The sequence below is a fragment of the Tachyglossus aculeatus genome, chromosome 14, assembly GCF_015852505.1.
Source record: "Tachyglossus aculeatus isolate mTacAcu1 chromosome 14, mTacAcu1.pri, whole genome shotgun sequence".
Classification (NCBI taxonomy): Eukaryota; Metazoa; Chordata; class Mammalia; order Monotremata; family Tachyglossidae; genus Tachyglossus; species Tachyglossus aculeatus.
The window spans coordinates 12079686-12094648 of NC_052079.1; the positions used below are offsets into that span (position 1 = coordinate 12079686).

General features: G+C 46.4%; 1 protein-coding gene across 2 annotated transcripts in view; it reads left to right on the plus strand.

Annotated features, from left to right (window-relative positions):
- The first annotated feature begins 7092 nt into the window (after nt 1–7092).
- Nucleotides 7093–14963, plus strand: part of NUBPL (nucleotide binding protein like) — a 204509-nt gene continuing 196638 nt past the window's right edge. For both annotated transcript variants that reach the window (XM_038756820.1, XM_038756819.1), the window contains exons 1-2: nt 7093–7171; nt 10270–10420. In XM_038756820.1, the coding sequence (XP_038612748.1) occupies nt 10321–10420 (100 nt within the window). In that variant the 5' untranslated portion in view covers nt 7093–7171; nt 10270–10320. The remainder of the gene's footprint in view (nt 7172–10269; nt 10421–14963) is intronic.

Genomic DNA, 14963 nt, shown 5'->3' on the forward strand with positions numbered 1-14963 from the left:
CCCCTCGGAGTTGAAGTTTGCGAAACGGACGGATGAGTCACACTGTGAAGGCATCGCCCCATGCTACAGCTCAACCGATGGATATTTGAGGATTTTGAGAACCTAAAATTATTCTCCCGGGGCAGAGGGTGAGAACAACTACCACGGCTCGGGGGGAAAGGCAGCATGGCCTAGTAGACTGCGAGCCTGTTGTTGGGTAGGGACCGTCTCTATATGTTGCCTATTTGTACTTCCCCAGCGCTTAGTACAGTGCTCTGCACATGGTAAGCGCTCCATAAATACGATTGAATGAATGAATAAACGGAAAAAACTCAGGCCTGGGAATCAGAGGACCTGGGTTCTAATCTTGGCTCTGTCATTTGTGTGCTGGGTGAACTCCGGCCAGCCACTTCTTTGTGCCTCATTTACTTCATCTGTAAAATGGGGGTTAGGACTGTGTCCAAACTCATTAACTTATTACTCATTAATTATTAATTAATCAATTCATACCTTATTACTCGTTAACTCATTAACCCCAGCGCTCAGTACAGTGCCTGGCACTTACGGGAAGCAGCGTGGCTCAGTGGAAAGAGGAGTCAGAGGTCATCGGTTCAAATCCCGGTTCCGCCACTTGTCAGCTCTGTGACTTTGGGCAAGTCACTTCGCTTCTCTGGGCCTCAGTTACCTCATCTGTAAAATGGGGGTTAGGACTGTGTCCAAACTCATTAACTTATTACTCATTAATTATTAATTAATTAATTAATAACTTAGTACTCGTTAACTCATTAACCCCAGCGCTTAGTACAGTGCCTGGCACTTACGGGAAGCAGCGTGGCTCAGTGGAAAGAGGAGTCAGAGGTCATCGGTTCAAATCCCGGTTCCGCCACTTGTCAGCTCTGTGACTTTGGGCAAGTCACTTCGCTTCTCTGGGCCTCAGTTACCTCATCTGTAAAATGGGGGTTAGGACTGTGTCCAAACTCATTAACTTATTACTCATTAATTATTAATTAATTAATTAATAACTTAGTACTCATTAACTCATTAACCCCAGCGCTCAGTACAGTGCCTGGCACTTATGGGAAGCAGCGTGGCTCAGTGGAAAGAGGAGTCAGAGGTCATCGGTTCAAATCCCGGTTCCGCCACTTGTCAGCTCTGTGACTTTGGGCAAGTCACTTCACTTCTCTGGGCCTCAGTTACCTCATCTGTAAAATGGGGGTTAGGACTGTGTCCAAACTCATTAACTTATTACTCATTAATTATTAATTAATTAATTAATAACTTAGTACTCATTAACTCATTAACCCCAGCGCTCAGTACAGTGCCTGGCACTTATGGGAAGCAGCGTGGCTCAGTGGAAAGAGGAGTCAGAGGTCATTGGTTCAAATCCCGGTTCCGCCACTTGTCAGCTCTGTGACTTTGGGCAAGTCACTGCGCTTCTCTGGGCCTCAGTTACCTCATCTGTAAAATGGGGGTTAGGACTGTGTCCAAACTCATTAACTTATTACTCATTAATTATTAATTAATTAATTAATAACTTAGTACTCGTTAACTCATTAACCCCAGCGCTTAGTACAGTGCCTGGCACTTATGGGAAGCAGCGTGGCTCAGTGGAAAGAGGAGTCAGAGGTCATTGGTTCAAATCCCGGTTCCGCCGCTTGTCAGCTCTGTGACTTTGGGCAAGTCACTGCGCTTCTCTGGGCCTCAGTTACCTCATCTGTAAAATGGGGATTAAGACTGTGAGCCCCACGTGGGACAACCTGATCAATCAATCAATCATATTTATTGAGCGCTTACTGTGTGCAGAGCGCTTGGGAAGTCCAAGTTGGCAACGTCTAGAGACGGTCGCTACCCAACAGAGGGCTCACAGGCTAGAAGGGGGAGACAGAGAACAAAACCAAACATATTAACAAAATAAAATAAGTAGAATAGATATGTACAAGTAAAATAAATAAATAAAGTAATAAATATGTACAAACATATATACGGGGGAAGGGAAGGAGGTAAGGCGGGGGGGATGGAGGGGGGAGGAGCGGGAAAGGAAGGAGGGGGCTTAGTCTGATCACCTTGTGAACTCCCCAGCGCTCAGAACAGTGCTTTGCACATAGTAAGCGCTTAATAAACGCCATCATTATTATTTATTATTATTATTATTATTAACAATTACCATTAAAGAAAAACCCAACACACTTTCCTACGCGTCCAAGGGAGAGGATCTTTCTGTGTTCTCTGGGGGAATCCTGGACACTGTTTTCAGCTGCTCTGGAAACAGAACGCTTTGTCTAGGTTTTCCACGTGAGGTCATTCTCTTCCTTCCCTCATTTGGTAAGGGCAGCAGGACAGTCTTGTTTAAAGCAGTTTAGGAAAGTATTCATGAACAGTGCCAAGGGAGAAGGCCAGAAAACTTTGAATTTACAAGGACTAGAGATGATCCCTTGAGAAACACTGGGCAACGTTTAAACAGTTATCCTTGGATACTTCTTTGTTTTCCTTTGAGGCCTTGCTTCAGATGCTGTTATCATCAATCGTATTTATTGAGCGCTTACTGTGTGCAGAGCACTGTACTAAGCACTTATTTGTGCACTTGTCTAACATCGCTGCAAAGGGAATGTGGAGGAGAACCAGAGAGCGTGGCCCAAGAAGGATCCCAGAGAAAATGCACCCTCCACTTACTACCCGAAATAGAATTCCCGCCCCATTACATTTCTAGAAAAACTTTCACGTGGGATAGACATGTGTGAAACCAGTAGAAAATTCCTTTTTTGCTCCTGCCTTTCCTTGAGAGTGGCCATTATAGGATATAGTCTGTGAGCGTTTAATCAAGACACCTTAACACAGGACAAGCAAACTACCAAAGGACAGAAAGAAAATGAGTTTCCATCATAAGACCTGATTTATCTCACCAGGTTTACCTGCTAGGTTTTCTCCCCATAATTTGTCTAGATACAGAGCAAAGATACTTGAACGAGTCTGAAGCGCTTCATGAAAAATAATAATAATGATACAGGAGACGGGCCACTGGAAACTGGACTCTCCGAGATTAAACTGGAGAAGCAGCGGGGCTTAGTGGAAAGAGCACGGACTTGGAAGTCAGAGGATGTGGGTTCTAATCCCGACTCCGCCGCTTGTCTGCTGTGTGAACTTGGGCAAGTCACTTTCCTTCTCTGGGCCTCAGTTACCTCATCTAGAAAATGGGGATTAAGACTGGGAGCCCCACGTGGGACAACCTGATTGCCTTGTATCCACCCCAGTGCTTAGAACAGTGCTTGGCACACAGTAAGTGCTTAATAAATGCCATAATAATAATAATAATCCATGGCTCAGCGGAAAGAGCACGAGCTTGGGAGTCAGAGGTCATGGGTTCTAATCCCGGCTCCGCCACACGTCTGCTGTGTGAGCTTGGGCAAGTTACTTTACTTCTCTGGGCCTCAGTTACCTCATCTGGAAAATGGGGATTAAAAATGCGAGCCCCTTGTGGGACAACCTGATAACCTTGTATCATCATCATCAATCGTATTTATTGAGCGCTTCCTATGTGCAGAGCACTGTGCTAAGTGCTTGGGAAGTACAAATTGGCAACGTATAGAGACAGTCCCTACCCAACAGTGGGCTCACAGTCTAAAAGGGGGAGACAGAGAACAAAACCAAACATACTAACCAAATAAAATAAATAGAATAGATATGTACAAGAAAAATAAATAAATAAATAAATAGAGTAGTGCTTAGAACAGTGCTTGGCACATAGCGCTTAACAAATACCACAATAATAATAATAATAATAATAGCAATTCGTGGCTCAGTGGACAGAGCACGGGCTTGGGAGTCAGAGGTCATGGGTTCTAATCCCGTCTCCGCCACATGTCTGCTGGGTGAACTTGGGCGAGTCACTTTACTTCTCTGGGCCTCAGTTACCTCATCTGGAAAATGGGGATTAAGACTGGGAACCCCACGTGGGACAACCTGATCACCTTGTATCTCCTCCCCCAGTGCTTGGAATGGTGCCTGGCAGATAGTAAGTGCTTAACAAATACCATAACAATAAGAATATTATTATTATTAAAAATACCATAACAACAACACTAATAAAATAATAATAATAATACAAATACAATAATAATAATAATAATAATGAACTGGACCACTGGGCACCGTAAACACTGGGTGCTGGGAGACGTGAAATTTGGATGATTTATTGGCCTTTAGAAGCCACCTGGCGGGGCGGGGCTCAGAGGCTTGCAGATGGAGGGTGTGGCCACGAGGGGGCGCGTGCTCCGGCTCACCGTGCCAACGCGGCCCGGTGGGCTCAACGCTGCAAGGGCGGCAACTGTCCACCAGGTGGCACAATCTCACGCCGCGCAGCCGCAGTGCCGCCGAACCGGGTGACACAACTTCGCTGTGGGAGAACGGGTTTCAATCAATCAATCAATCGCATGTATTGAGCGCTTACTGTGTGCAGAGCACTGGACTAAGCGCTTGGGAAGTACAAGGTGGCAACATATAGAGACGGTCCCTACCCAACAGTGGGCTCGCAGTCTAAAAGGGGGAGACAGAGAACAAAACCAAACATAGTAACAAAATAAAATAGAATAGATATGTACAAGTAAAATAAATAAATAAACAAATAGAGTAATAAATATGTACAGACATATATACATATATACAGGTGCTGTGGGGAAGGGAAGGAGGTAAGATGGGGGGGATGGAGAGGGGGACGAGGGGGAGAGGAAGGAAGGGGCTCAGCCTGGGAAGGCCTCCTGGAGGAGGTGAGCCCTCAGTAGGGCCTTGAAGGGAGGAAGAGAGCTAGTTTGGCGGATGGGCAGAGGGATTGGGGGCATTCCAGGCCCGAGGGATGACTTGGGCCGGGGGTCGATGGCGGGACAGGCGAGAACGAGGCCTAATGGTGAGATTAGCGGCAATGCCACAGGCCTCGGCCATCCCGTCCGAGATTCCTTCCTTCCCTCCCTCCTTCCCTCCCTCCCTCCTTCCTTCCTTCCTTCCCTCCCTCCTTCCTTCCTTCCTTCCCTCCCTCCCTCCCTCCTTCCTTCCCTCCCTCCCTCCTTCCTTCCCTCCTTTCTTCCTTCCCTCCTACCTTCCTTCCCTCTTCTCTTCCCCCGTCCCTCCTTCCTTCCCTCTTCCTTCCTTCCCCCCTTCCTGCCTTCCCTCCTTCCTTCCTTCCTCCTTCCCTCCCTCCCTTCCTTCCTTTTTACTGAGCGCTGACTGTACAGAGCACTGGACTAAGGGCTTGGAAAGCACAGCGTGGCTCAGTGGAAAGAGCCCGGGCTTGGGAGTCAGAGGTCATGGGTTCAAATTCCAGCTCCGCCAACTGTCACCTGTGTGACTTTGGGCAAGTCACTTCACTTCTCTGGGCCTCAGTAACCTCATTTGTAAAATAATAATAATAATAATAATAATAATAATAATAATGAAGGAAGACCAACCCAGGCCAGTGAGACACGCATGTGGGGCCATAGGCCGTGAAGAAAGGGCTCACTGCGGCTCTGAGAATTGTTCTCAGGAGCCAGCTCAAGCTCTAATAATAATAATAATAATAACAATGATGGCATTTATTAAGTGTTTACTATGTGCAAAGCACTGTTCTAAGCGCTGGGGAGGTTACAAGGTGATCAGGTTGTCCCACGGGGGGCTCACAGTCTTCATCCCAGTTTTACAGATGAGGGAACTGAGGCCCAGAGAAGTTAAGTGACTTGCCCAAAGTCACACAGCTGACAATTGGCGGAGCTGGGATTTGATCCCCCTCCTCCCCCTCCCCATCCCCCTCACCTTACCTCCTTCCCCTCCCCACAGCACCTGTATATGTGTATATATGTTTGTACGTATTTATTACTCCATTTATTTATTTTATTTGTACATATTTATTCTATTTATTTTATTTTGTTAATGTTTTATTTTGTTGTCTGTCTCCCCCTTCTAGACTGTAAGCCCACTGTTGGGTAGGGACATGTATATATGTTTATACATATTTATTACTCTATTTATTTATTTATTTTACTTGTACATAGCTATTCTATTTATTTTATTGTTAGTATGTTTGGTTTTGTTCTCTGCCTCCCCATTTAAGACTGTGAGCCCACTGTTGGGTAGGGACTGTCTCTATACGTTGCCAACTTGGACTTCCCAAGCGCTTAGTACAGTGCTCTGCACACAGTAAGGGCTCAATAAATACGATTGAATGAATGAATGAATCACCTCCTCCAGGAGGCCTTCCCAGACTGAGCCCCTTCCTTCCTCTCCCCCTCGTCCCCCTCTCCATCCCCCTCATCTTACCTCCTTCCCTTCCCCACAGCACCTGTATATATGTAGATATGTTTGTACATATTTATTACTCTATTTATTTATTTATTTTACTTGTACATATCTAATCTATTTATTTTATTTTGTTAGTATGTTTGGTTTTGTTCTCTGTCTCCCCCTTTTAGACTGTGAGCCCAAAGTTGGGTAGGGACTGTCTCTATACGTTGCCAACTTGTACTTCCCAAGCGCTTAGTACAGTGCTCTGCACATAGTAAGCGCTCAATAAATACGATTGATGATGATGATATTTATTACTCTATTTATTTATTTATTTTACTTGTGCATATCTAATCTATTTATTTTATTTTGTGAGTATGTTTGGTTTTGTTCTCTGTCTCCCCCTTCTAGACTGTGAGCCCACTGTTGGGTAGGGACCGTCTCTATCTGTTGCCAACCTGTACTTCCCAAGCGCTTAGTACAGTGCTCTGTACGTAGTAAGCGCTCAATAAATACGACTGATTGATTGATTGAATGAATGAATGAGTGAATGGGGACGCGCCGTATCCAAGGCCGGGGGCGCGTTGGGTTGCTGGGTGACGTCATCAGCGGGCGCGGGACGGCGCGCGCGCGCGCAAGACAGGGGCCCGAGGGGGCGGTGCCTCCCGTGTCCAGGGCCGCGATGGGTTGCTAGGGGACGTCATCAGCGGGCGCGGAGCTGATCGACGCGCGCGAGGCACGAGGCTGTGGGGGCGGCACCTCCCGTGTCCAGGGCCGCGTTGGGTTGCTAGGTGACGTCATCAGCGGGCGCGGAGAGGGCCGGCGCGCAGGCGCGCAAGGCATGGTGGGGCTGTGGGGGCGGCGGCGGCTGGTGCTGCTGGTGCCGCTGGTCCTCCGCGGGGCCGCCCGGCTCGGGGCCGGCCCGGCCTGGGGCTGCCGGACAAAGGTCAGTGAGAATGGATCCGAACCGAACCGAACCGAACCGACCCGACCCGACCCTCGGTGTCCTGGGTCCCGATCCCGACACCCTCTCCACTTTCCCCTCACGTGGGCAGGTTCGCACTTTCCCCACCTCCCGGCCGGAAGTGCTTTTTCCCCGACCGGAAGTGCTCCCTCCCCGACCGGAAGTGCTCCCTCCCCGACCGGAAGTGCCCGGTCCTGTAGGGGCCTGTCCATGGCCTCATCCTTCCTAACTTTCTTTGAGTAATAATAATGGCATTTATTAAGCGCTCACTAGGCGCCAAGCACTGTTCTAAGCGCTGGAGAGGTTTCCAGGTGATCAGGTTGCCCCACGGGGGGCTCACAGGCTTCATCCCCATTTTCCAGCTGAGGGAACTGAGGCCCAGAGAAGTGAAGTGACTGGCCCAGTCTAGAAGGGGGAGAAATGCTACATAGTAAGCACTTAACAAATGCCATTATTATTATATTATTATTATTACAGTCTTCGTCCCCATTTTCCAGATGAGGAAACTGAGGCTTAGAGAAGTGAAGTGACTTGCCCAAGGTCACAGAGCAGACGTGGCGCAGTTGGGATTCGAACCCATGACCTCTGACTCCAAAGCCCGGGCTCTTTCCACTGAGCCACGATGCTTCTCTAATAATAATAATAATAATAACGGCATTTATTAAGCGCTTACTATGCGCAAAGCACTGTTCTAAGCTCTGGAGAGGTTTCCAGGTGATCACGTTGCCCCACATGGGGCTCACAGTCTTCATCCCCATTTGACAGATGAGGTAACTGAGGCCCAGAGAAGTGAAATGACTTGCCCAAAGTCACACAGCTGACAGTTGGTGGAGCCGGGATTTGAACCCATGACCTCTGACTCCAAAGCCCAGGCTCTTTCCACTGAGCCATGCTGCTTCTCTAATAATAATAATGGCATTTATTAAGCGCTTACTATGTGCAAAGCACTGTTCATTCATTCATTCAATCGTATTTATTGAGTGCTTACTGTGTGCAGAGCACTGTACTAAGCGCTATCTCAAACCACTCCAGTTTTTTGTGTGTTTTTGTGACATTAGCTGTAGTAAGCACTGCACTAAGCGCTTGGGAAGTCCAAGCGCTGGGGAGTTACATGGTGATCAGGTTGTCCCTCAGGGGGCTCACAGTCTTCATCCCCATTTTACAGTAGAGGTAACTGAGGCCCAGAGAAGTGAAGTTCTGTTGCCAACTTGTACCTCCCAAGCGCTTGGTACAGTGCTCTGCACACAGTAAGCACTCAATAAATACGATTGATTGATTGAAGTGACTTGCCCAAAGTCACCCAGCTGACAACTGGCGGTGCCGGGATTTGAATCCCTGACCTCTGGCTCCAAAGCCCGGGCTCTTTCCATTGAGCCGCACTGCTTCTAATTTGGGAGAAAACCATATAACAACAGACAGACACATCCCTGCCCACAGTGAGCTCACAATAAATATGATTGATTGATTGATTGAAGTGACTTGCCCAAAGTCACCCAGCTGACAACTGGCGGTGCCGGGATTTGAACCCCTGACCTCTGGCTCCAAAGCCCGGGCTCTTTCCATTGAGCCGCACTGCTTCTAATTTGGGAGAAAACCATATAACGACAGACGGACACATCCCTGCCCACAGTGAGCTCACAATAAATATGATTGATTGATTGATTGAAGTGACTTGCCCAAAGTCACCCAGCTGACAACTGGCGGTGCCGGGATTTGAACCCCTGACCTCTGGCTCCAAAGCCCGGGCTCTTTCCATTGAGCCGCACTGCTTCTAATTTGGGAGAAAACCATATAACAACAGACGGACACATCCCTGCCCACAGTGAGCTCACAATAAATACGATTGATTGATTGATTGATTGATTGATTGAAGTGACTTGCCCAAAGTCACCCAGCTGACAACTGGCGGCGCCGGGATTTGAACCCCGGACCTCTGGCTCCAAAGCCTGGGCTCTTTCCATTGAGCCGCACTGCTTCTAATGTGGGAGAGAACCATATAACAACAGACGGACACATCCCTGCCCACAGTGAGCTCACAATAAATATGATTGATTGATTGATTGAAGTGACTTGCCCAAAGTCACCCAGCTGACAACTGGCGGCGCCGGGATTTGAACCCCTGACCTCTGGCTCCAAAGCCCGGGCTCTTTCCATTGAGCCGCACTGCTTCTAATTTGGGAGAAAACCATATAACAACAGACGGACACATCCCTGCCCACAGTGAGCTCACAATAAATATGATTGATTGATTGATTGAAGTGACTTGCCCAAAGTCACCCAGCTGACAACTGGCGGCGCCGGGATTTGAACCCCTGACCTCTGGCTCCAAAGCCTGGGCTCTTTCCATTGAGCCGCACTGCTTCTAATGTGGGAGAGAACCATATAACAACAGACGGACACATCCCTGCCCACAGTGAGCTCACAATAAATACGATTGATTGATTGATTGATTGATTGATTGAAGTGACTTGCCCAAAGTCACCCAGCTGACAACTGGCGGCGCCGGGATTTGAACCCCTGACCTCTGGCTCCAAAGCCTGGGCTCTTTCCATTGAGCCGCACTGCTTCTAATGTGGGAGGGAACCATATAACAACAGACGGACACATCCCTGCCCACAGTGAGCTCACAATAAATACGATTGATTGATTGATTGATTGATTGATTGAAGTGACTTGCCCAAAGTCACCCAGCTGACAACTGGCGGCGCCAGGATTTGAACCCATGACCTCTGGCTCCAAATCCCGGGCTCTTTCCATTGAGCCGCACTGCTTCTAATATGGGAGAGAACCATATAACAACAGACGGACACATCCCTGCCCGCAGTGAGCTCACGATCTAGAAAGGGAGACAGACATTAATAGAAATAAATAAAATATAGAGATATACAGCTCTTATTCCAGCTCCTCCACTTCTCTGCTGTGCGACATTGGGTAAGTCCTTTTTTTCCTGTCCCGTCTTTCTCTCTCTGTCATCTTCAGTTTTAAAAACAAATTTCAACAGGATCGTCGAAGGAGCCGAAAATTGTTTCCTCTCACAGACGTATTTAAGTAGTTCATTTTCTTTTGTATTTCTTTTTAAGTCATCATCCCTTTCCGACGGTGATCCACTGAAGGAAAGGAGAGCCCAAATCATGGCTCGAGGACTTCCCAAACCGAAGCCAATAAAAGGTGTTAAGCAAGTCATACTGGTGGCTTCTGGAAAAGGGGGTGTTGGAAAGTCGACCACGGCAGGTAATTTTGAATTGTAAACCTTTTCCCAATTTTTTAATTTAAAGGCACTGTGTTAGACAATTGTGCATTTTCATCCATAAGGGGAGAATGTCTAAGTGACTGCAGTTTAAAGGACTTTCTGTGTGTGTAGTTACATGGGGTTTAGCCTGGTAATATCTCAGAGTTTTTAATGTTTGGTCCCTTTGTGTATTTTTTTTTTCTCTCCGAGGAGACTGTGAGCCCACTGTTGGGTAGGGACTGTTGCCAACTTGTACTTCCCAAGCGCTTGGTACAGTGCTCTGCACACAGTAAGCGCTCAATAAATACGATTGATTGACTGATTATATTTTGCATTGCCCTGGGGAAGTCCATGGTCTGTTCTTTGTAAGAAAATGTGGAAAAATATGAAATTAATTTTAATTGAAATAAACCAGGCTGCACGCTTTTATTTTAGTCCCATTTCTAGCGTTTTAACAAAATTTAAGTTTAAGGATTTACTTTTCTTTAAGGTTTCCAAACTGACCGTGCCAGCATTTTTTCCCTTTGTAATTGCCCCTCTGATACATGATGTGTATTTGAAATTTTCTTTGCTCCAGTTTGTCTTCAGGCTTACCCCACGGTACATTTATGGTTGTTTTAAATTTCCTGTGATGCGTTGACTGCCATAAAAAGTGGGCTCTTTTAGACTGTGAGCCCACTGTTGGGTAGGGACTGTCTCTATATGTTGCCAATTTGTACTTCCCAAGCGCTTAGTACAGTGCTCTGCACACAGTAAGCGCTCAAATACGATTGATGATGATGATAAAAAGCTTTCCATTTAGGACTTTTGAATATACCTGGCATTTTTACCACGGGTTTAATCGGGGGAGGCATTAAGAAAGATGAGTGATGATGCATGCTGTTTTAATTTGTGACAACTCTCTACCTAGTTTACCCCTCTTTCATTTTTCTCCACTTCCCTTTGAATTACTCCAGTTCATAGCCACTTAGCGAAGGGATTCTCAGTTTCAGGAATGAGTGCCAGCCTGAAGTAAATATTGGGAGAAGAGTCACAGTCAAGTCACTTTCCCTGCTTTTAAGATTTACTGGAGTAGTCTTTGCCGTGATCTGCACTTTTTTTTCTTTGTTTTTTCTTTTCTTCCTCTCTTTTTTACCCCTTCACTGGTTGTGCCCAATCTTCCATTCTCATTCTCCCAACACTGGCCTCCCCTCAACCCTCTTCAACCCCACCAAGAGACTTTCCCTTCTCTTTTCTGTACCTTGCTGCTCCCAAAACATGATTATACCCCTCTGTCGGAAGAGCCCTTATCTCAAGACTCCAAACTCACCTAGTTTCTAAGCAGCACTTAGAGAATCCCCCAAGCCTTGTCCTTGATTTAAAACTAGAAAAGAGTAATGCCACGCTTCTGATCTGAAAAACTAGATTACTGTGCCCTCCGAAGCAGATATTTCATGCTGTTTATTTTCTTTCTTGTGACAGTACATCTAGTGAATTAACAAGAGCTAGCCTGCTATCATCATCAGTGGTATTTATTGAGCATTTACTGTGTGCAGAGCATTGTATTAACTCATTCATTCAGTCCTATTTGAGTGCTTGCAGTTTGTAAAGCAGCGTACTAAACGATGGGGGGAGTTCAGTGTAACGATAAACAGACGCATTCCCTTCCCACAACCAGCTTACTGTCTAGAGGGGGAGACGGTCATTAGTATAAATCAATTAAATGCATAAATAACAGATAAATTGGACTGAGTGTTTGGAAGAGTACAATACAACAGAGTGTTGTATTGACAAATAAAGTAAATCCTTAAACTTAAATTTTGTTAAAATGTTCAAAATGGGACGAAAATAAAAGAGGGCAGCCTGGTTTATTTCAATTAAAATTAATTTCATATTTTTCCAAATTTCCTCACAAAGAACGGACCGTGGACTTCCCCAGGGCAATGCAAAATATAACCTCGGAGAGAAAAGAAATACACAAAGTGTGGGCAGACATGTTCCCTGCCCACAACGAACTTATGTTCATTCCCACAGAGCTGCGGATTGCCAGTGTCGTCAGGGATAGTGTCCACCAGCTCTGTTATATTGTACTCTCCCAAGCTCTTAGTACAGTGCTGTGCAAATAGTAAGCACTCAGTAAATACCATCGATTGATCTGCCATAAGTTAATTTTTTTTGTCCTTCCTTGGACTTCTAGATTGTGAGAAACTGTAAGCTCCTTATGGAATAAGGACATAGGAATACGTCTACCAACTTTGTTCTATAGTGCTCTCCCAAGCACTTAATACGGTGCTTTGCTCACAGTAAGCACTCAATAAATTGACCTGGCGTAGCTACAGGTCCATCAGGTCGGACGCAAAAGTCCCTGTTGTACATGAAGCTCACAGACTTAAATAGGAGGGAGAATCTCCGCCCAGTAAAGCTTTAAATACCCACTTTGGCCCCTTCACTCAACTTTCAGATCTTCCTCAAGTGTAACCTCATCAGCATTTCACATCTGAAGGAGTTTAGTGCCACCGGCCACTGGGAAATTTTATTTTGCATGCCCTCTTTCAGGTGAATAATGAATACGCTTTTAGACTGTGAGCCCACTGTTGGGTAGGGACTGTCTCTGTATGTTGCCAACTTGTACTTCCCAAGTGCATAGTACAGTGCTCTGCACACAGTAAGCGCTCAATAAATATGATTGATGATGATGATACACTAATCAAAACAGAGAGGCAGCGTGGCCTAATGGATAGCGCGTGGGCCTAGTAATCAGATGGACCTGGACTCTAATCCCAAATCCACCACTTTTCTCCTGTGTGACTTTGGGCAAGTCACTTCTCTTTGCTTCAGTGACCTCATCTGAACAATGGGGATTAAGGTTGTGAGCCCCATGTGGGATAGGGACTGTGTCCATCCTGATTTGCTTGTATCCATCCCAGTGCCTAGTAAGGTGCCTGGCACGTTGTAAGTGCTTAATAAATAATATCATTATTAAAACTTGTCCTCGCATCTGTCACTGTGGGAACCCAGTATTTCCCCTCTCCAAAGGAATTGTTTTGTTGTCTGTCTCCCCCTTCTAGACTGTGAGCCCGTTGTTGGGTAGGAATCGTCTCTATATGTTGCCAACTTGTACTTCCCAAGCGCTTAGTACAGTGCTCTGCACACAGTAAGCGCTCAATAAATACGATTGAATGAATGAATGAATGAATTGCATGTGCTTCTTTTGTTCCTGTTGGATGTCTTTCCTCATCTATAGTGTCAACCCCACACCTGTCTCGCCATCCCTGTTTTTCCTATGAAGCTTAGGGAGCAACTTTTCTTCTTGAGTGTGGGGGTATAAAGGGCTTCGTCGGGATTTTAGGGTGATGAGGACTGGGAGGTGACAGGCTTCAAAGAGCGAAAAGGCTAGGAAGCCAGCATTTTGGGTCCGGTCTTTTCAAACCTCCCTTTTTTTATGGTACTGTTTAAGCGCTTACTGTATGTCAGACACCGTACTGAGCACTGCAGTATCTTCAAGCTAATTAGGTTGGGTCCTATCTGGGGCTCACAGTCTTAATCCCCATTTTACAGATGAGGTCACTGAGACACAGAGAAATTAAGCTTCTTGCCCAAGGTCACCCAGCAGACAAGTGGCAGAATTAGCATTAGAACCCAGGTCCTCTGAGTCCCAGGCCTGTGCTTTATCCACTAATAATGATAATAGTAATAATTGTGGTATTTGTTAAGCGCTTACTATGTGCCAAGCACTGTACTAAGCACTGGGGGGGGGGGGTTTACAAGCAAATTGGGTTGGACACAGTCCCTGTCCCACGTGGGGCTCACAGTCTCGATCCCCATTTTACAGATGAGGTAACTGAGACACAGAGAAATTAAGTGTCTTGCCCAAGGTCACCCTGCAGACAAGTGGCAGAATTAGCATTAGAACCCAGGTCCTCTGAGTCCCAGGCCTGTGCTTTATCCACTAATAAAGATAATAATAATAATTGTGGTATTTGTTAAGCGCTTACTATGTGTCAAGCACTGTACTAAGCACTGGGGGGGGGGGTTTACAAGCAAATTGGGTTGGACACATTCCCTGTCCCACATGGGGCTCACAGTCTCGATCCCCATTTTACAGATGAGGTAACTGAGACACAGAGAAATTAAGTGTCTTGCCCAAGGTCACCCTGCAGACAAGTGGCAGAATTAGCATTAGAACCCGGGTCCTCTGAGTCCCAGGCCTGTGCTTTATCCGCTAATAAAGATAATAATAATAATTGTGGTATTTGTTAAGTGCTTACTATGTGCCAAGCACTGTTCTAAGCACTGAGGGGGGTGTTACAAGCAAATTGGGTTGGACACAGTCCCTGTCCCACTTGGGGCTCACAGTCTCAATCCCCATTTTACAGATGCGGTAACTGAGGCCCAGAGAAGTAAAGTGACTTGCCCAAGGTCACACAGCAGACTTGTGGTAGAACCCATGACCTTCTGACTCTGAGGCCCGTGCTCTATCTGCTTCACCATGCTGCTGCTCACTACTCCATGCTGCTTCCCCAACCCTGACCGGAAACCATTCGGGTTTGCTAGAGACTTGGGATG